The sequence below is a fragment of the Adiantum capillus-veneris genome, chromosome 2, assembly GCF_014529385.1.
Source record: "Adiantum capillus-veneris isolate H3 chromosome 2, ASM1452938v2, whole genome shotgun sequence".
NCBI lineage: Eukaryota > Viridiplantae > Streptophyta > Polypodiopsida > Polypodiales > Pteridaceae > Adiantum > Adiantum capillus-veneris.
Window position 1 is genome coordinate 106,657,922 of NC_140932.1, and position 22,743 is coordinate 106,680,664.

Sequence of the window (22,743 nt, forward strand, 5' to 3'; positions counted from 1 at the left end):
CAAAGAGGAAACAATGGCTGAAAATTCAGCGCTCAAATAAGCCCTCAAACGTGCTTGTAAACTTGTAAACCTGTAGCTGAAACCTGCTGAAAAAACTCAAGCCATTAGTGCTCGAATCCGGCTACCTAGCTCGTAGCCACACAAGCATACATCACAATATTCACTCTTGTGAGTGTGCCAAGATATCTGTACGCCTGTCAAACCGTGAGCTAATCACCAAGCCCACACTGTGCGGTATCGATGTATACACACGCACAAATCTCCCACCTGCAGAGAACACTGCATGCAAATGCTGAGTGCAACCCACAATCTCTACCTAGATCGCATAAATGATGTGCATAAAACTCCTGGGAAAATTTCTCCAGAGTTTCAACGCACAATGGCTATCAACACAAAATAACCATTGTCCTGCAAGCTCAATATAATGAGCAATCAATGCGCATCAAACTACACTCAACATACATGCATAAGCTCTGCAAATCTGTGTCCAACAAATGCTCACAAAGAGTACCACAGGTGACCATACATGTCATCCAGAACCAACCTCTGCACTTGCTCACAAGATCTACTGCTCACCACATAAGCATACATAGAGCATTACCCGCTCAAAGACCATGTATGCAAGCCACAACACTGCAGAAGAACCACTCAACTGCAACTGGCAACACCTGTGGGAGTACTAGACTCAACCTGTACCTGGGAGTCAAACCCGATCTTGTATTACCTCACATGTGCCTACTACCTGCAGTGTGCACGGGTAAGCTGTCTGCAGCAAAGAAAACAATAGAGCCCAAAACTGTCCTGAAAAATAGTCTCTATGTTTTTAATTTCAGACCCACCTGCACTCCGAATCAAAAAATGATTCCTTCTACAAAGTCGTAGAGCTTGAAGCCAGCTCCGTTTTGAAACAAAAAGTTTTGAAATCGGAGCTTTGTAGCTCAAGTTATGAGAAAACAGTAGACTGCTGTCAAACTGCCAAAAACTGAACGACTTTCTTCTATGCTTCTTTGAGCTCATAGAAAGGCTCAAACTCACTTCCCACCTCGATGCGTGAGCTGAATGCATCAATCTCACAATGCTTCCATGTCTATGGAAGCTCCAAGCTCCAATCTGTCGCCGATGTAGCCGTTGCAAAGCTTGCCGAGAAGAGGGAAGATGTTGTACACAATGGGCTGATCTGTAGAGGAAGTGTGGACTGATCTGTGAGCACTAGGAAGCTCCTGAGAGCTCTCCTGCAAGCCTCTGTATGGCTGTCCACAAGCCTCCTCTATTTCTTTGCTCAGATCTGTGACCTCTCCGCCATAGCCGACGAGTTCATCGCGAAGCCGTCCATCTACGCTCTCACACCTGTCGCTCTGATACCAATTGAAGGGGATCGGAGAGCACCACAGACGGAGAGTGAGAGAGAGAAGGAGACACACGACACATAGATATGGGTGGGGAGACTCAAAGAGTGCGCAGCCCCCTGTACACTTATGCTATGTACAAGGTATACAAGTCAGTGGGCGCCCAGACTCTGGGCGGTCGGGCAAGGCACAGGCGCCTATACCCCAACAGAAGTTGTACACAAGCCCAATGAATTCCCAACTAGAGAAAGCCAATCTACTTCTGGGTATATATCCATCACCATTTGAAACTCTTGAAGTTGTACACGAGCCCAATGAATGCCCAACAAAGCCAACCTATGTCTTGGTATTCATCCATCACCATTTAAAACTTGAAGTTGTACACAAGCCCACCAATGAATGCCCAACTATCCACACTTCCCTCCAAAAGTCTTAAACATTTCCCCCCCTCTAAAAGTGCTTATAAAATCATAAGCCTAAAGAGAGAATTTTTCATATTCATGGAATGCCTTGATGAGGCTCAATAAAATGAAACGTGTTGGAAAATGCCATGTTTTAGTGAAATTCTCTCTTTCCCTTTATCTTGTGTATTTTCAAATCACCCTTGTCCCATTTTCTCTTGGTGAAGTACTCGCACACTTTCTTGTAATGATAAAAATAAATGGTCAAATATGTGTGACTATCCCTTCAGGTGTAGCACTTGATTGTTCATTTGCTTTATTGTGTGCTCTTCGTTGTAGGAAGTACCTTTGAACTTTTCCACTAATAGGAGCATCTTTTATGAATACTCATACACATCTTGTATATTTTCCCTTGTGCTAGGCTAGGTAATAATCTCTTTGAATGCTTCTCTCACTTCACTTGGTGTAGCTTCTTTAGGCTTTGTAGTTTCCAAATTCTAGAGAGGACTTGGTACAATGTCAGGGACTTTATTTTCTGAGCACTATGTTGTGTTTCTAGAGCACCATCTTTTGTTGTGGGCACAGTTTTAGCATTGAGTTGTGCTTGAGGATTTGCTGGCCCTTGGGTGTTGATTCTTTGTCTTTCTTGGTTTGTTCTTTTGTGACTTTGCAAATCCTCTTGGATCTCCTCAGCGATAGATCTTTTTTATCTCCTCTTGCATATCCATTGGTTGCACTGTCGAGGGATTCTTAGTTCTAGGGTTTTGGGATTCCCTTGCTTGTCCAAGTCTCCTTGGAGAGTGTGTGCCATTTATTTTTCTCTAGCTTTGAGGTGTCTACATCTTTGTCTTCTTCCCTTTGGGTTTGTGTTTGCACTGGTGAGGTATTATGCACCTCTTCTATTGGTGGTGGAGAGGGTTGTTGAGGTGGCATGTGCACTTGGTGGTCTTGTTCTCCCTCTTTTGCCCTCTTCCCTTTTTTTTTCTTCCTTCTCTATTTGCACTTTTGCCGATTCTTCGATGGCTATCCTTGCTCTTTTGATAGCTTCCACTTTTCCTGCTCAACAATGTTCCTTAGAGACGGTTTCTCATCTTTTCTTTGTGGATCTATTCCATGGTCTTTCTTCTGGATTCTACCCTCTCTTACTTCCTTATCTCTGGATAACTTTGGTAGCATTTGTTTGCTCTTGATCTAACCGAGTTTTCTTTTGTGTGCTGCCATCTCTAGCTCCTCCACCTTTCTTTTGCTAGATCTACCTGCAACACAATTTAAGCTTGGACCTACTTGCCATCACGGATCTAAGGGAGATAATCTCCTAGGCATCTTCACTTGAAATTTCTTGATTTTTTTGCTCAGAGGACTTTTCCTCAGATGAAGTGTGCACCATCTACAACTTCTTGCCCAATCTAGTGCTTGGTCTAGGGGCCTTTCTCTACACTTTTTCTAAAGGCTTGAGCTAGTGATTTTGCTTAGGGCTAGTAGTAGGTTATTGGCCATTCCCAATGCATAGTAGGCCATACTAGTGAGAAATTTTACTCTACCAATGTAGTTCACTTTGTATGTTTTCCTCTTTGGAAACTTCATTAGACTCTCTTGTACATACTTTTCAAGATTCAACTACCTCTTGGTCCCCGTCCCTAGTTGGTGGGCAATAAGGTTAGTAATGGCATGGTTGGGGTTGGTGTATCTATTTGGCCTGGTCTTTGAAAAATTCCAATGTTGCTAGTAAATCTGTAGTGGTCCCTCCAACTCATGCCTTATGAGGTTAAAGAATGTGGCAGAAGGCCCTGCCTTCGTGAAAGTTTCAATGGTACTCCACTCTCTTGCCTTTATTGACTCTTGAGTGCCTGACAAAGTCAATGCTTATGCCACCATCTCTTCTTTGATTCTAACTTCTATCAGCTTGGAGTTTGAGTCTGTCAATGTGTCTGCGCCATCCTTCTTAATGGTAGTTACCAACTCATGTGCTCTTTTTAGATCTACTCCACATGGTGGAAGCTCAAAGTATCCTTGTAATCCAAGTTTCTTGAAGATCTTTTGGGCCTCTTTTTGTTTTGGCAAGGCCTCCATCTCCTGGCATATGATGGGAAACTCCACCAGGTTCCATGTGCATCTCTGAGCTTTCTTTTAAAAACTATGGTTTGTATGCTATGGAAAATAATCCTTATCCAACCAGCACACTGTTTCCTGCTTGATTGTATCTTCATCTAGTTGAAAGGTGAGATTCTCCAGCTTATCACTCTCATTCACTTTGGGAGAGGTTTCCCGACTAGACATACTCAGTGTTAAGTCCAAAAGTCTAATATATATATATATTTTTTGTAGCGGACAAACTTTGGCAAATAAGAGAAAACTTTTGAACTTAGAATTTTTATTTAGTGATGCAATACATGTTTACAGGCATATGGGAATACACATGACTTGTGAAAAGTAACGAGTATTGTGATATTGGATTGTTACATACACTTTTTTCTTCATAAGTTGGGTTTCTACATGCCCCTAATGATCTATTTGGAGTCTTTGGTAATTTAGATAAATAGAATTTGGTGTAAAGCCCTTCAATTGAATGTCAAGACTCATAAATCTGCTCTTCTTGTGGTTGGTCATGATTGGTTATTCCAAATGAGATAAGATTTGGTGTGGGGCTAAGCATACATGTCCCAACACATTGGTGATGAAAAATCTCCCCCTTGACACAACTGTCCACTAACTCAATACTCACTACTTGCTAATGACATAACATTATTACATTCTATTACAAGGCTACTTGTCAAATCTTGATGTGTTTAAATATCTAGATAAGAAGTTAAGCCCAAATTTAGTTTCGAGGCTGTCGGAAGGGCCTTTTCTTGGAGTTTAGTGCAATTTTGTGATTCAAACCTTGTGAAAATGGCTAGGCATGATAAAAAGACCTTTATGACCCTTTGGTGATAGCCTTCCCCCAATTTTGATGGAAGTGCCGATTACCGTGATACTGGATTAACTCAGCCAAATTCACCAACACTTGTACCACACCTCCCCTATTGCCTATTGAACACATACACGCATACACAAGAAAATTCTAAAGTCAAAAATTGCCCCTTGGTAGAATATTTGGTTTGTAGTCTTTGAAATGCAGTTAATTGGCCCGTGTGATGATCCAATATTCATTTTGAATATGGCATCAATGACCTTGGTTCAATTGGTAGATACCTTCGGAATGAAAAAGGTCCTATTTTGACATTTTTGATTAGTACTACGATATTGGTCTTCTTGGTCAAAATTGATATTTCTTGGCTTGCATTGATTCCTTCTAGCATTTGGTGCTTTGTTGGTACCTTGCACAAGAAATTTGGAGTTGTAGAGCTTCTATAGAGAGTCTGCATAGTCCAATGGTTGCCCAAAGGTCTTTGACTCACACCTCTTGGCCCCTAGAGTTGACTTATGGCTCTAAATTGTACCATGGCAGCTTTGGTTGCTAATAGCTTTGTGCAGCTATGAATCCATGAATTCTCGACTTTTGCACCCGATTTACGCTCAATTGCACACTTTTTCTGTATAGTGCATCTTTTTGCATATTCGATGGTCTAAAGCGTCCTAGGATTCCAATCCAAATTTTGACAATACATTGTCTTCCCATGGTCTACAGGGCTTGCATATGAAGTTTGGTCATGTTTGATACATTTAATTTTGTTTAGTGCAAAATGATGCTTTGTAGGCATTCAAACAAATTTGATGATACAATGGTAATTTTGGTCCCACATTTGTGATCCAAACACATAGTAGTGTTATACCAAGTGTCCTAGAGTTGTTGATGAAGTCAAAACCAAATTCTAAGTACTTGAAATTTTTTGGTAGTTGCCATCATTGCACCTATTGGTTTTAAACTAGGCCCCAATCCATGGCTCAAATTTGGTATGATTTGGTCCACACATATGTCCCCTACGATCATTTTCCACCCAAAATTTGATGTTTTCTACTTGCACTATTCTCTACCTACCCATAATTTGACAGTACCAAAGCATGAATAGAAATATCCATTATTGTACTAGGAACTTACCCCTCACGTGATGTGCTTGCTGGAAAAAGGAAAACTACAAATTAGCTCTCTCTCTCTCTCTCTCTCTCTCTCTCTCTCTCTTTGTGAGAGGCTAAAGTGATGAGCTTGGAATTGGCCATTCTTGTTACCATATACATGCGGTAGTGATGTGTGTGAACACACTTAGGACCGCCGGGGCATTTTTCCCTATCTAGGAGGTTTTTTCCCCCGTGTATTGTATATACGCCCATCACTCTAGGGCTAACTTATCTTTCCATTGCACACTAAGTAATATACTCTCTGTTGTGTGCCTTGAGCTTCCTTCGTCTTCTCCAAGCTGTGTGTGTTTTCCTGCAACCCTAATTCCAAAAATTGGTATCAGAGCAGGTTACATCCTCCTGGGCTTAGTCGCTAGCAGCTCCAGCACACACCTGCTCACTTTCTCCCATTTCAATGAGATTCGACTAGCGTTCACAAGTCGACAAATTTTTTGGGAAGGCTCGAAGAGATGAGTTTGCTCAGATTTTTGATTCGGGCTCATTTCGACCTCCGTTTCTACTACAAGAAGTATTGTACAAGCTATTTCGTTATTTTGTGCAAAATATCTGTCATTGCCGTTTTCTGCATAACATGTCCCTTACAATCTTTTATCGTTTGTGCTATATAGCATGTGTTGTTCCCGCTTCGTTTCTCCTCTTTTTGCACAGTTTTCACATCAGGTGCAAGCATTCGTCATGGCCGACAACAACATAGATGTGTTCAAGACGTTTTCTAATGGGGACAGATTGGATGGGAACAATTACCCTATGTGGGCGTACATGATGCAACATGTTCTAGTGTTGAAGGGTGACTCCAAATGCTGGTTCCACTACAAATGCAGCTTTTCTTGAGTCTTCTGTGAAAGGAGACTATGATGCTAATGTTGATGCAGAATGGGCTTTTAATGCAGAGTGTACCTAAAATCATGTTGTCCATGATGCATGCATGCCAGCTGCTGTAGATTCACGTGTGTGGTATTTTGATAGTGGTGCTACAAAGCACATTACCTCACATCGTGATTTGTTCATCTCTCTTGAGACTATCCCTCATGGGAATTCAGTTACTTGTGCCAACAATGCCTCTTATCCGGTTCAAGGAGTTGGAAATATTGTGCTTACTGTTGCAAATGGCAGTTCTTTCACACTTGTTGATGCACTTTATGTACCTGGGATCAAGAAGAATCTTTTGTTTGTATCTACACTTGCTAGACTTGGTCCTATAGTCAAATTTGTGGATGACAGATGTACAGTACATGATCTCAATTTTGATGATGAAATTGTTGCATCTGGCATTTTATGCCGTGGGCTGTATAAGCTCACTTTTTATGACAATTGTGGGCAAAATTTTGCAAATGGAGTGGTGGATTCAAAGGCTATTTCAGATGCAAAACTTGGCATGCATGTTTTGCTCATCTGAATTTTGCCAGTTTGATGCATTTGCAGAAATCTCATATGGTTGCTTCTTTGCCACCTCTTGAAGCACCTGTCAAACATGTTTGTGAAGGATGTATTATTTTGGGTGAGATGCAGCGTTCTAAGTTTCCAAAGGATCGTTTGGTTAGGGCCACATGCAGGTTGTAGCTTGTGCATAGTGACATTTGTGGGCCCATGCAAACTCCGTTCTTGGGCAATTACCTTTACTTTGTGACTTTTATTGATGATTACTTCAGGCATGCATGGGTATATCCACTTAAAGCAAAGTCCGAAGTGTTTATGTGTTTCAAACAATTTCTGGCTATGGCTGAAAATGTCTCGAAATGTACTATGGGCTAGTCGTGGGATAAAACACCAATGCATTTGTGGCTAGTCGTGGGATAAAACACCAATGTACAGTGCCTTATACGCCTTAGCAAAATGGTGTTGCTGAGAGGAAAAATAGGTCACTTACGAAAATGGCACGATGTATGGTCAAAAGTCAAGCTTTACCGCATTTGTTTTGGCTTGAGGCCATCACGTGTGCAACTTATGTACTTAACACGTGTCCTACCAAAGCTTTGTAGTCTATGACTCCATATGAAGCATGGCATGATAAAAAGCCTTCTATTGAGCACATAAGTGTTTTTGGTTGTTTGACATATGCTTTGGTGCCACAAACACAACGCAAAAAATTGGATGAGAAGGCTGTCAAATGTATTTTTGTTGGTTAGAGTGCTGAAAGGAAAGGTTACAGGTTTTATCATCCGCACAAAAAGTGTATTCTGGTTTCACGGGATGTTGTGTTTGTGGAAGATTCTATTCAGCCCTTGCTGTCATGTACTAGAGACAGTAATGTAAGCTCACAGGACATTTATGACACTTTGTTGCCTTTTTTCAGTGGTGGAAGTTTGAATGTAAATTCCAATGAGGTACAGCCTATGGGGGTCTCTAAAAATTCCTATTACTGATATAGATGTACATGATGTACTTGATGAGGAAAGGGCTGAAAATGAGTAGGCTAGAGGTATGCCAAAATGGTTGGTACATACATTGCATGACAGTAAATTGGATGCACCTTTGTCTAGTCGCACTCGTTTAGGCTCTCGCCATGCATCTTATGCATCAGATTGTTATGCTTTACCTGTGTCTAGTTTACATGAGGTTGAGGAACCTCTGTCTTTTGATGAAGCACAAAATTCAAAAAATTGGATGGCTGCCATGCAATCAGAATATGATGCACTTATAGAAAATGACACATGAACTCTATGTGATTTGCCTCCTGGAAAAAGGCCATTGGTACGAATTGGTTTTACAAGTTAAAACACAAGCCGGATGGTGAGATTGATCGCTATAACACTCAACTTGTTGCAAAGGGTTATGCACAACAAAAAGGCATAAATTATGAAGAGACTTTTGCTCCCACTCGTTGTATGACTACTGTGAATTTTCCATGTGCATTGGAAGCTCATTTTGGTTGGGATGTACATCAATCAGACGTTGTTACTGCTTTCTTGAATGCTGACATATTTGAGGAAGTTTATGTAACGCAGCCTCACGGTTTTGTCAAGAAAGGACAAGAGGATAAGGTGTGCAAATGTAACAAAGCTTTGTATGGGTTGAAGCAATCTCCTTGTGTTTGGTATGAGAAGGCTGACACTCATTTGGTTAAAAGAGACTTTCGTAATAGTCCAACAGAAAGCACATTGTATGTAAAGCGTGAGGGTGATGTACTTCTCCTTGTTGTCCTTTATGTAGATGATTTGCTGATTGGACCAACTGAGAGACATATTGCTAAATTTAAGGCTGATTTGAATGCTACTTTCAAGATGAAACATTTGGGGCTGTTGCATCATTACTTGGGTATACAATTTAATCAGTGTGATGGTGGTATTGCCTTGTGTTAGAAAAGTTACATAGAGACATTGCTATGTAAGTTTGGATTTGAGGATTGCAAACCTATTGCCACTCCCATGGAAACGGGATTGAAATTGAGTCTTCATGATGATGATGATCCTACAGATGTCACTCTTTACCAAAATGCTATTGGATGCCTCATTTATGTATGCAACACGAGACTGGATATTCAGTTTGCAGTCTCACAATTCATCAGATTTATGCATAGCCCAAGGTGTAAGCATTGGCAGGTTGTCGAGAGGATTTTCCACTACTTGAGTGGAACTTTACATTTTGGCTTGTTTTATCCCAAGGGGGGATCACTGCGGCCAGACTTACATGCTTTTTTGGACTCATATTGGGCTCGTTGTTTTGACACACGAGCGTCCACAAGTGGTTTTTGTTTCATGCTTGGCAGGTCATGCATATCATGGTCGAGTAAGAAGCAACATACTATGGTCACTTCCAATTGTGAGCCTGAGCACATAACAATCTTCACAGCTACGGTTAAGTGTGTATGGCTCAGACGCCTCATGGTTGATTTGGGTGTTGGACAAGACAGTGTCAACACTATCTACACTGAAAATTATAGCGCATTGGCAGTTGTGTGGAACCCAATTTTTCATGCTCGCACAAAGCACATTGAGGTGCATTACCACTATGTCAGGGAGAGTCTCTCAACAGGAGAGATCAGCTTGGCTTATGTGTCAACGCATGACAACCTTGTAGATCTTTTCATAAAGGCATTGTCTCGTGAGAAGTTCGAAGCTTTCTGCAAAGCTTTGGGCTTACTCCCCTTTGTGGATTGATCATGTCCTCAGGGCATGGCACTTCCCTTTACTCTATGTGCAAGATCTCGTTCACCGTATCACTCCAGGGGGGATTTGTTACCATATACATGTGGTAGTGATGTGTGTGAACACACTTAGGACCGCCGGGGCATTTTTTCCCTCTCTAGGAGGTTTTTTCCCCAGTGCATTGTATATACACCCATCACTCTAGGGCTAACTTATCTTTCCATTGCACACTAAGAAATATACTCTCTGTTGTGTGCCTTGAGCTTCCTTCGTCTTCTTCAAGATGTGTGTGTTTTCTTGCAACCCTAGTTCCAACAATTCTGACTACATGAGCTAGGATTTTTTTGGCCTCAATTTGGTTGAAAGTACCCATTAGCCCCACCAAATCATGTTGTATACTCTCAAGAAAAAATTATGTGATTGGGGCTTGTGTAGCCTGCCTACCTATGCTTTGTCGATGTTGCTTGTGTAGCCGATTAAGGTATTCGTCGATACACTTCAAATTCGTCCAAATTTTTATGTCATGCCAATTTTGACTTTGAGATCTGTCATTTGAAGTCCATTTTTCCATCGAACATTTGTGGCCTAAACCAAAAATTATCAAACATACCCTAGAACATTAAAAAGTGCAAAAGGTTGAAATGCTTCAAATCAAGAATTCAAAAAATTTGCAATGTGCTGTAGAAAACAATGCCCTTATCTTTTTTGCTAGTTGGGTCCCACATTTAGAATGCCTCCCCCCTCCTAATCGGAGTCCTCTTAGATGACAATGAGTTGTTAGGGTAGTGCCATGCATGTGTAGAAACTGCTTGTCTATTGGCATAGCCCTTATTGCTCTACATGGAATTGAAGTGAATATAGTTGATATACTATTTCTGCAAGAGGAGGTTCTTGAGCAGATTTCTCAAGGTGTTTGAAGTTGAGGCTTCTTGTTTTTGTATTGGTTTTCCAAAGATATTTTTTTTTTTGTTGGAATGTCTCTCCTTGATGGTAAGCCTAGGTTTTTGTAGTGTTGTAATAGTTTTTTTAGACTTCCATAACTATTTATGCTTAGGTTGTTGATGGTTGGTAAAGCATTGGTTCCTTGCTCTATACCCTTGAAGCCACCATTGTTGATGTTGATTCTATGGGTTGTCTATGAGGACACGAGTCCTAGGCAAGGACTAGGAAAGGAGCTATGGGGCCCATATGGCATGGAAAAAGAACGTAATATACCAAAAGTCTATAAAGGTATTGGCTGGGTGGAGAATTGTATGCCATAATCCTCTATCTTACATTAATATCATAGCTTATAGCTCTCTCTCTCTCTCTCTCTCTCTCTCTCTCTCTCTCTCTCTCTCTCTCTCTCTCTCTCTATGGTGGAGAGGAGAGAAGTCGGTCTAAGGGTGCTTTGAAGAAGGAAACATGGGTGTGAGAGCCACGAGGGTGCCATGCATGGTGGAATGCCAAGATATATGAAGATAGAGGAAGCCAAGGGAAAGCGATATTGCAAAGAGGAGAAGCTAAGAATTAGGTTGTTGACCACTGCGGGAACACTCACCTACACACACATGAAAGGAACGGTTGTGCAAGGATGGAGAGCATGAGAGAGAGAGAGAGAGAGAGAGAGAGAGAGAGAGAGAGAGAGAGAGAGAGAGAGAGAGAGAGAGGGAGAGGGAGAGAGAAGGCATAGAGATGTGGTGGCACACATACACAGTAGTTGTGAGCTCCTTATTATCTATTATCCACAAAGTATATGATAATGTGTTAGTGATGGGTGTTAATAAGAGGGTGGGTGGCCGAACATGTTTGGTCTCCAAGCCATAGTGGCCTTTATCCAAACAACCTCCTACTTAAAGGACAATGTGGCCTTATGTCTGGTTGCCTAGCCATAGTCGCCTTTATTCCAACAACCTCTCACTTAAAGGCCAATGTGGCCTTAAGTCTCCAAAAACAAGTAGTATGTACAAAACCTATACAAGTGTGAAGCATGTCAGTGGCTTCACCTACACCCAATGAGTCAATGCAATTTGCAAACCACTTCAACCCTAGGCTCTTCATAAGGGCATTTGTAGGGTTATCATTGGTATGAACTTTGGCTAGTGCAATTTTCTTGCATGCCAAGACATTCAAAATGAAGTGATACCGCGTATCAATGAGTCTTATTTTCATATAAAACACATGATTCTTTGCCAAAACAATCATGCTCTAACTATAACAATGTGATGTCCAAATCTTCCACTAAACGTGTCAACCATATTGCTTCCTTGTTGGAATTTGATTGCAATATACTCAAACTCTCTACTGGAAGAGGATGTGCAATCTTGAAGACATGACCTCCAAGAAATAGCTCCTCTAGCATATATGAAGACATAGCTTGATGTAGACATTTTATTGTCTAGAATCCCTGCATAATCCACATCCATGTATCCAAAAATAGATGCATCATTATTCCCAAAGAGTAAGCACTTGCTTGATGTACCTTTTAAGTATCTGAAGTTATATTTCACTACTTTCCAATGTTTCCTGCCAAGATTTTCCATGTAGCAACTCATCACCCCCACTACAAATGCAGTATGCGGACTTGTTGCCACCATATCATACATAAGACTGTCAAAACTGCTAAGGAATATGGCACCTTTGCCATCTCTTCCTTCTTAGAATTTGACTTAGGATAATCTTATTTGTTAAGTTTCGGCAATGGGGTACTCAATGCCGCCCCCCCCCTCCCTTGCATATTGAAATGACACAAAACCTTTTAAATGTATGCTTCCCGAGACAATGTGAGAATGTTTTTGGTCCTGTCTCGCTTAATGTGCATACCAAGAAAGTGACTAGCTTATGCAAAATCCTTCATAGAAAAGTTTTGACTCAACATTTGCTTCAAAGTTCAAATTGGAAATCTCATGAGTGGATTCTCAGTAATAAGCATGTCATCAACATACAGATGAGAATAAGCACTGAAACATTGTTGAATTTTCTCACGTATAATCAATGATCCTCTTGACTTCTCTTATAACCATAAGACTACATGAATGCATCAAAATTCTGATACCATTGCCTGGATCCTTGCCTTGATCCATAAAGTCCCTTCTTCATTTTTCCTACCATTGCTTGGATCCTTGTGTTGAGCCATAAAGGGCCTTCTTCGGTTTTCCTACCAAGTGCTGCCTATTTTTAACTTCAAACCCCTCAGGTTGTTGCATATATAGGTTATCATGGAGATCTCTGTGAAGGAAATACGTGTTCACATCCATTTGGACCACTTCCAAATTCTTAGTAGCTACTAATCCAAGCACAATATGCAAGCTAGTCATCTTGAACATAGGAAAAAATATTTGATCGAAATAGATGCCTTCCTCTTGTGCAAATCCCTTAGGAACTACTCTAGTCAGTCTTGAATGATTTCTATGGTTTTGATGCTTGAAAATTTTTAGATGGGGACTTTGAATGTGGATCATTTTCAAAGGAAGTTCAATTTCTTGATGACTTTCTTGCATATGTATATATTGTATGTGATGGAGATGTGGATGTCGATATTGGCAATGGTTTCATGATGCCAAAAAGATGGATTTGGTTGAGAATTATGAAAGGCTTTTACAAGTATTTGCAAGTGATCAAGGGGCTTTTCATGAAGATGGTTGCCTTTTTATGTCATTTTACAAATGAAGAAGATGAGGGTGGTTTTATCAATCATGAGTTCAATGTGGTCATGCTAAATGACATGGATTGTTTTTCAAGTAGTGATATTTCTTTGTTGGGATACTACAAGATGATTTACTAAGATGTACAATATGTTTACAAGATGTGGTCATAATGCAAATATACTTCCAAAATGTTTTCTTTGTATTCAAGTTTGCTACTAAAGTAATTTTCTATGTGGGAAAATGATTCATACATATAGTTTGGTAGTAGTTTTGGAAACATGTATATACTTTATGTGATGGAGATGTGGATGTCAATATTGGCAATGGTTTCACGATGCTAAAAAGATGGTTTTGGTTGAGAATTATGAAAGGCTTTTACAAGTATTTGCAAGTGATCAAGGGGTTTCTCATGAAGATGGTTGCCTTTTTATGTCATTTTACAAATGAAGAAGACGAGGAGGGTCTTATCAATCACAAGTTCAATGCACGCTAAATGACATGGGTTGTTTTTCAAGTAGTGATATTTCTTTGTTGGGATACTGCAAGCTGATTTACTAAGATGTAAAATATGTTAACAAGATGTGGTCATAATGTAAATATACTTCCAAAATGTTTTCTTGTATTCAAGTTTGCTACTAAAGTGATTTTCTATGGGGGAAAATGATTCATATATATAGTTTGGTAGTAGTTTTGGAGACATGTACATGGGAACACATATCAAGGTGCTTGAAGTTTTGAAGCCTTTTTAGCAATTTGATGACAAGCTTGTCTTGGATCTTTGACCTTGTGGTGTAGTACATGTACGAAAAAGATAAGTGGCTACATATATGCAAGAAATACACTTTGAAATCTCTTAAAGTTAGATCATTTGAAGCTATCTAATGCAATGTTTTGGTAGCAATTATCTCTAACATTATGAGAAACTTGGACTCAATTTTGGGCCCTCTAAGAAAGGCCAACTTAGCATAGAGAGAGATAATTTTGAAAAATACAAAAGTAGTTTTTTGGAATTCTATTTTGTCATAGTACACATATAAAAGTTTTCTCGATCGCTTAAATGCATGCTCGTATAAAATGCTTTTTGAGATCCCAACTTAGGTGTACACAAAAATCCATGTATGTGAATCTTAATGAGTGATGTGATGAAGGATGAGAAAAAACACATAAGAGATGTTTCCAAAATAAAAAAAGAATATCGTGAATGTATTCGAAATGTCCAAAAACCTTAGGATAACACTTTAAAACGCTGAAATCTGAGGTCTCTAGCTCAAGATATAGCATTTTTAAGCGTAGGACCTCATGAGGTCAGAATCAAGTAAGTAGAAGGGTCTCGAGGGGCTCTACTCGCTTGATTCTGACCTCATGAATCCCTAAGCTTAAAAATGCTATATCTTGAGCTAGAAGCCTAGGGCCTCATGAGGTCAAAACCAAGCGAATAGAGGGCCGAGAGACCCCTCAAGAGCCTCTGTTCGCTCGATTATGATCCCTTCATAGTCTTAAAAAGTACCTATCAATCATTATCAAGGACGATCCATTCGAATTTGAATTGCGTGTAGCTCATAAAAAGGTGATTGATGTTTGTGCGAGATTCACACGTACAAGTACTTCATTTTATAGGATAGCAATAGCGGATCATAAAAAGACGCTCGACGCTTGTGCAAGTTGTCACCATCAAACGCTTTACTTTCTGGTGATAGTGACAATTTCACCTAAATGGTTTTCATGGACTTTTTTAAAATGAGAAAAATGACTTTTTCTACGTAACGTTAGCTTTCTTCCTATTGGCTAAGGAGCATTCTCTCACTCGAGCTAAAAGGTCCGAAAATGATTCTATTTTTTTCCTAATGACTATCAGGACCAATATGTCAAAATTTCTCACGTTCATGTGTCTCAATTTCTTGATTGCAAAATTAGCAGGTGAAGCGAATCATTTTGAGGAAAATCTGATTGGTTGGAGATGTTTTAGAGTCAAAACGTAGTTTTTGTGATGGATTTTGAGGGGTGAATTATGAATAAAGCAATTTGATGTTGTCCTATGTGTGTGAAGAGATCCAACAAGTTACTTTTATGCCATAAATGAAATAAGTTTGACGAAGAAGCAAGTCAATTTAGGTGATCCTATATCAAGGGAATCACGATAACTAATTTCTAGAACATACAAACCCTACATTGAGTGTTCGAGTGTGGCATACATATTCACAGATATTCAAAAGGCTGAAGAGGAATTGCCTAATGATTACAAAGCTTCTAATTCACCTTAAGCCTCTCATACCTTGAGATTTGATTTATAAATTTTTTTGCTTGCTGAAAAATGGTGGTTGAAGCTAAATTTGGAAATGTATTTAGAATGTATGAGTATGTATGGACAATTGTGAATGTGTGAGTTTTAAAGATCGAGTTATTCGGCTTGACGACGCTAATAGATCAATTTTTTTATTTACAAAGGTACAAAATTTGATTTTGCTAATGTGAGGGTCATTTTGGTGATTCATTGATCCATGTTTCTTTTTGTTTAGACGAAATTTTGCAAAATTAGATAAATGATCAATCAAAGAGAGATTTGTCATCCTTGATTTTGCAAAAGCAGTTATCATGTTGTAAATGTTTCTTAGTAAACTTACAATTTTTTATGAAAATGATGATTCAACTTTAAAGGAGTCATTTTTCTTAGTCACATGTACAATGCCTGATTCTGAGGAGGAGTTTCTACTTCATGTGAATCAAATTTTGTCTCATTCTTGCCTATAATCTATCCTCTACTTGCAAAGGCTCCTCAAGGTTAACTTTGCATATTAGAAGTTGTAAGTGAATTATACCATTCAAAACTTGATCATTGATTGCCCATTTCGTAGCTTTGTCTTGACTGATATTATGTGGAGGTGCCTTTACTTGATCGGTTTGAAGTTTGCTTGTGAATCTAAAAGGGATGATATGAAAGCTTGAATTGCGTAGTTGTGTTGTTGGCATGTTAGGGGATGATGTTTGTAGACCCTAAACATGTGTCATGTTGTGTCCAATCATGTGTCCTCTACTATTGACACTATCCATTTACGTATTCATCTATACTATTATAAAAGGGGGAGGTATTCCTGAACATACCACCCCCCCCCCCCCCCCCCCCCAAAAAAAAAAAAACTCACACACACTCGTGTCATGAGCTCCTTCACCCAACAAAGTTTCCTACAGCCTCTGAACACACGAGAGAGAGAGAGAGAGAGAGAGAGAGAGAGAGAGATTTGGCCCGCCGACCATACTAGTGTATCTAATGGAATGAGGGAGCACATTGCTCAACCACACCTTGTAGGTAGTCAAGTCAGTCCATCCTCTCTCTCTCTCTCTCTCTCTCTCTCTCTCTCTCTCTCTCACACACACACACACACACACACACACACACACACACACACACACACACACAATGTATACAAGTGGTGGCCAATGCAATGAGCAACTTCGTTTCTTCTTCTTTGGTGTATGGGTGTTGCATGCACAACAATCCAACCACGACAATCCAACCACGATCGCACAATACAAAGAGCAAGTCTCAACAATGAGTTAAGCATGTGATGTGGGAAGGAAGGTAGTTTTCAATAATTAGAAGTGTTGCAAGGGGTATGTGGCCAATCATTTCCCAGAGAAATTCTGCCTCCTCAACCAAGAATAACCAATGCTCACCAAAAGACTTTCTAAGACAAGGGGAAAAACACATTCTCTTTTATAAATTTTATGTGTTTAGTCAGGGCATGCATAAGAATTAGTTTGGGTCTATCCAAAGGGTGTTGTCCTAATGGTTAAGGTGAGGGCCTTTAGGCACACCCACTATGGTTCAACACCTACGGACGCGGGTCGAGACGGTTCTTTATCACTTGCAAACGGGTGTGGCTCCTCCTGATCTAGTACCCCGCCAAACTTTTGAAGATAAGCTAGAAGCCCTATCTCTTGCAGTTTCCAAGCTTTATCCCAAACTTGCTTATCCTACCCTAGCATGCCACCACTAAGTCTCACATGCTACTAGTCCTGTGCCAATACTACTCATTCTCAGCTAGTGTGAATTCCATGGTGACCCATATGATGATCGATAAACTTTTAATAAATTTATACTTGCTCCAAGTCCCAAAAGCGCTTTTAGCATCAACAACCCACACTACTACATCTCTTGACACCTCCTTTAGCATCGATGACCCTCGCTTACATTGCTCAATGGCCCGACTTGGCAGCCCAAATCTTCATCAATTGTAACCTTCAAACCAATGCATGCCTCATATCTCATAGCCACCACCAAGCAACCTTGCAATCATGAAGCTAGTCTCCTCAAAGCCTTGTGCACCATGTGCCGTTCATGTGGCCTTCAACACCTTCAGCTTCCTTATCCCAGTGCCATCATCTCTATCTTCTCTCTGTAAGTTGTCGCACCCAACTCCGCTAAAAAAAACTCTTTGTAAGTGCCTGTTATTTTAGTAGTAAATGTTGCGAGGGCTTCATCAGTATACCATGGCATCTCCAGACAGCCATGCCTATGCCCCTTTGCCATACATAATCCTCTAGTGCCAATCTTCTTTGCCCCATTCCATTATCTAGTTTGACAGTGTTACAACCATTGCCACTAATTGTCTTTGTCACAACCTTGATACATTTTTTCCTTCCCTACTACTTTGGTTCTACACCCACCCATCAAATCCAAAGCTCAATTGAACATGCCGAACCTAATATCGAGTAGCAGCCATGGTGGCTTTCACCTTTGCCTTTGTTTATATAGAAGGTTTACATGGTACATAACGCCACTCGCTATCATTGCTTGGATTTCCCATCATAAATGGCTTAAAGACGAGGCATGGCTACATGGCCTTCACCTTTTGCAAAGAGAATTTGCATGGTGCATAACCCCACCCACTATAATCGCTCTTGTTTCCTAAAAATTGGCTTTAACCACTAAAGCATGATTTGTCATCTCTCTCCCTGTAAATTGGTACCCCTCGCATGTGCACAAGATGTGATTCTTGATTAGGATTTTTTGGCAATGAGGTGCAACACCCCAACCCTAGCGCCAGTTTGATCCCATTGTTAAAAGGACTATGAAGAACTCTTGTCCACTCATCTTCTCCTCTTCTCCAAGATTGCAGTAGAAACCACGTGCATCGGTTGTTGCTAAACCTTGAGAGCACACTCCCTTCCTCTCTTATTCAGTTATCACATGTCTCCTTAAATGCTTGAGTATTGATGTGTAGCCCAAATATTCTTGTTGGCCCAGTGCAGCTATTGTTCCTAAACCTTGAGACCACCCTCTCCTCCTCTCTTATGAAGTTATCACTTGTCCCCTTCAATGCTCGAGTAATGATGTGTAGCCCAAATCTTGTTGGCCAGACTAAGTTGGTTCCTCTCTCAACCCTTAACCTAACCCCATCCTTAACCCCTTTACCTTATGCTTAAATTTAAGTGCTACGCACGCTTGGCATATTTTTACCATTGATGCTCAAGCAAGTTGGAAACCATCTTCACCCTAGAGAAAAAACTAGTCTCCTCATTGGTAACACAAATTCCAATTCTAGGGATCTTAATGCCCCACTATACTTCACCTCCAATACCACCTATTATATTACCCTAGTAAAATCGTGTTACCCAACCAAATTGCAAGAAACGTTTGGTAAGCTCTTGATTGCACCCACGTCCACTTCATGGGTTTTCTTGACACCAATCCTTACGAAAATCATTGTAAAGTTGAATGGACCCTTATCACTTAACCCCCCCTCCAACAAAGCTTTGTTTTAACCAAAATCCTTTCATTACTCTAGATTTAGCCCTTACCCTTGGCAGCCTTAGACTAACCTAAACCTTAATCCACAAGGTTATCTGTAAACATTCTCTATCCTAGAGGAAACCCTAACACTACTTTTTATTCACCTCAAAACCAAAACCTTATAGTATTGACCCAAATACTATATGTATCAGGTTCTTAACTATATTCAAATATATTCCCTTTAAATCTTCAACAACCCTTCTGATATAGGTGGCCTTGACCTAACTAAACCTCTACTTGTACCTCTCGACTTCTATCCCACCATATACATTTTGTCCCCCCAAGTCCTAGACCCTCTCCGAGTGCCTCGATAATATCCTTGTAAGAGTTGTTAAAAGGCTTTTTGATGTGCTACAACCACCTACTGCTGTGGACTCTCCTTTTTTGACATAAAGCACATCTTCCAAGTTCCTTCATCTCACATATCTCCCTATGTGCAAATCCCAATTCTAGTCCTTTTTAATTCTATCAAGGGTACACGTTTTAAATAGCTCAAGCTTGTCAACATTCAATGAGCCCTTTTCCCTCTACACTCTTGGGAAGAGTCAAAAATGTACTTGTCCTAATTCCTGTCTAAGCTCAAACTCCAACATTTTTAAAACTCCATGAAAACTCAACTCAAGTTAACTCTCTTAACCGGAGCTACCACCCTCACCCTCACCCTATATAAGCACTACACAAAGAGATTGTAACTTGCCTTGATGAGACCCTTTTGTGGTCGAAACGCGTTGGCCATGTCAAATGCAATCTGTTTAATCAATTTGTGAACTTTTCTCTCTTCCCGTATTTTTTTCGCTCTATTTCCTTAGAAAGTTTCGCACGCTTGGTTTATTTTATTATATTGTTTGGTTCTCAATTTAACCAAGAAAAAATACACGAATGGTCCGATAATCGTAACAATGATTTCGACACTTTAAACCTAATAATTTTGCAAATGCACTCTTTTTTCCTTGTATTAAGAGTCCATAGAAGAGACTAATGAATGGGATTTGAAGTATTTCTTTAAGAAGACCTGCACGTTCCACTTTTGTGTAAATTTAGAGACTACGTTTCAAATCCATACGTCAAAGGAACTTCATAATTCTTAAGACCACTAAAACATGTAATGCTCCTAGGAATGAAGACCACAAATGAAGGTAATCACCTCAAGAGAGATGGGGGAGATGCTCACAAGACAAGAAGTACAGATGGAGGTGTGATGGCTGAAGCTCCCCAGCACCGTGATATCGCCAGCAATACTAACATCCATCTTCACCGTCACCATCTGTGGCCTGCCAGCTTCCCCATCAAGCGCCATAGCCTGCTCAAAGCTCGCAGCAGACTCCATCGTAGCCACGTACACTGCAAACCCTGTCTTCCCCCCCGCCTTCACCCTCCCCCCGGGCACCATCCCGTACCCTAGCTCCTTCCCTCTGTACGACATCGCCACTCCCACATTCGCATAGTAGAGCGGCCCCCTGTTCGGATTGTGCAGCGTCATCTTCATCCCCAGCGTGACTACTTGCAATGTCTGCGTGCGCGTTGTATTTTCAGCGCCATTGTTAGAATTTTCCAGCATGACTTCGCTGACGTCGAGCTCCGGCTTCTGTGGCTTCAACACGGAGTAGTAGATGATGGTGAGGAGCATCAGAAGCATGGCCAGAGCCACAGTGGTGAAGATGATGTACGGAGTTTTGCTCTTTTTCTGCTTCTTTTCCATGAACGAGCCTTGAAAAGTCAGCTCTGCACACAGAGAAGCTATGGCGAACTCATGAAGAAGCGAGTTTCTTCATGACGGCCATGAAGTGAAGCTCCGTTGTCATGAAGCTCTTGATTTGCGCAGAGGAGGCAAGAAGCTGTAAGCAGGCAAGGGAGAATGTCGAGGCCGTGAAAAGCTTCAGAGAGTTTGTGAAGAAACTTCTTGGCTATGGTGATTTAGGTACTTATGAGCAGGCTTAGATGAAGGGATTGTACGATGGGGACATTGTAAGAGAAGACGCTGGGCAGGAGACATGGTCAAGCTTCCATGCGCGAGAGTATGATTCTTGTCTTGTTGGGTTCTGCTTCTTGGGAAGCGAGGCGGGGCAGCTTGCCATGCCCGTCGCCCGAGCTGTGATCTGCATAAAGATGGCCAAGGCAGGTACCGCCAGCCTGAACTTTTCCCTCCTCGCGTCGAATTGTAAATGCACACACACGGAGGAGGAGAGAGAGAGAGAGAGAGAGTGTGTGTGTGGGTGTGTGTGCGCGCGTGTGTGTGAGAGAGAGTTTTCATGGGTGGATCGCATGCTTGAACTTGGCAGGGAGAGTGGAGGGCTAATGAGAAGTTGAGAACCCGTGCTGTGATGCCAGTGAAATTTGAATATGAGAAACTTCTTTTCTAAGCAATCTTTTTTTACCAGAGTGGATCCAGCATGAATATTGCAATGCTCACAAAGAAAACATTTTTTTTTTTCGAGTGAGAAAAGAGATTCAAATTTCAAAAGGATAAAGCCATGGTCCATGGGTACACAACATCTATACTATACTATCTATCTATCTATATCTATATCTACTAACATAATATGGCGGAAGGGCTCTCCTTTACACGTGTCGCAATCTGCGACCTGAAGGCTAAAGTCCAAAAAAAAAAAAAGCCCAGTTGCACGCGATAAAGAGGGAGAGAGGGGGAGAGAGAGAGGTCGCCGAAGGCGGCCGGCCGTATTTGTATTCTATAACGTAGAGAGAGTGCACTTTACACGTGTCGAGAATTGCGAAATGAAGGCTACAATCCAAAAATTCTCTGCTCACAATAAAGAGGGAGAGAGAAAGAGATAGAGATAGAGAGAGATTAAAATTTCAAAAGGATAAAGCCATGGCCCATGGGTACACCACATCTATACTATCGATATCTATATGTATTCTATAACGCATAGAGAGTGCACTTTACACATGTCGAGAACTATGAAATGAAGGCTAGAGTCCAAAAATCCTTTGCACACAATAAAGAGGGAGAGAGAAAGAGATAGAGAGAGAGAGAGATTCAAATTTCAAAAGGATAAAGCCATGGCCCATGAGTACACCACATCTATACTATCTATATCCATATATGTACACATGTGGTGTATCCATGGCCCATGGGTCCACCATATCTATACTATCTATATCTATATCTATACTATACTATCTATATGTATTCTAAAACGGGAGAGAGAGTGCACTTTACACGTGTCAAGAACAGCGAAATGAAGACTACAATCCAAAAATCGTCTACACACGATAAAGAGGGAGAGAGAAAGAGATAGAGAGAGGCCGCCTTCGGCGGCCGGCTTTACTAGTATATATTAAGGGGAGAGGGATTTTGAAAGACATGTGTCATCAAATTCTACTTCAAGCCAGTGCGCATTGTACACACACACACACACACACACACACACACACACACACACACAGAGAGAGAGA

The 22,743-nt window shown here is 40.7% G+C and overlaps 2 protein-coding genes across 2 annotated transcripts; one reads left to right on the forward strand and one right to left on the reverse strand.

The window, feature by feature from the left end:
* The first annotated feature begins 9,189 nt into the window (after positions 1-9,189).
* LOC147463342 (secreted RxLR effector protein 161-like) lies at positions 9,190-9,921 on the forward strand. The gene has a single exon (XM_086528538.1). It carries the CDS (start codon positions 9,190-9,192, stop codon positions 9,919-9,921), a length of 732 nt encoding a protein of 243 aa, XP_086384664.1.
* Positions 9,922-20,302: 10,381 nt separating this feature from the next.
* LOC147463343 (uncharacterized) lies at positions 20,303-21,268 on the reverse strand. Its single transcript, XM_086528549.1, has one exon. It carries the CDS (start codon positions 21,023-21,025, stop codon positions 20,438-20,440), a length of 588 nt encoding a protein of 195 aa, XP_086384675.1. The 5' UTR covers positions 21,026-21,268; the 3' UTR covers positions 20,303-20,437.
* Positions 21,269-22,743: the final 1,475 nt, after the last annotated feature.

Coding starts and splice junctions, on each gene's coding strand:
- LOC147463342 (XM_086528538.1), top strand. CDS start 9,190: ATGGAAACGGGATTGAAATTGAGTCTTCATGATGATGATGATCCTACA.
- LOC147463343 (XM_086528549.1), bottom strand. CDS start 21,025: ATGGAAAAGAAGCAGAAAAAGAGCAAAACTCCGTACATCATCTTCACC.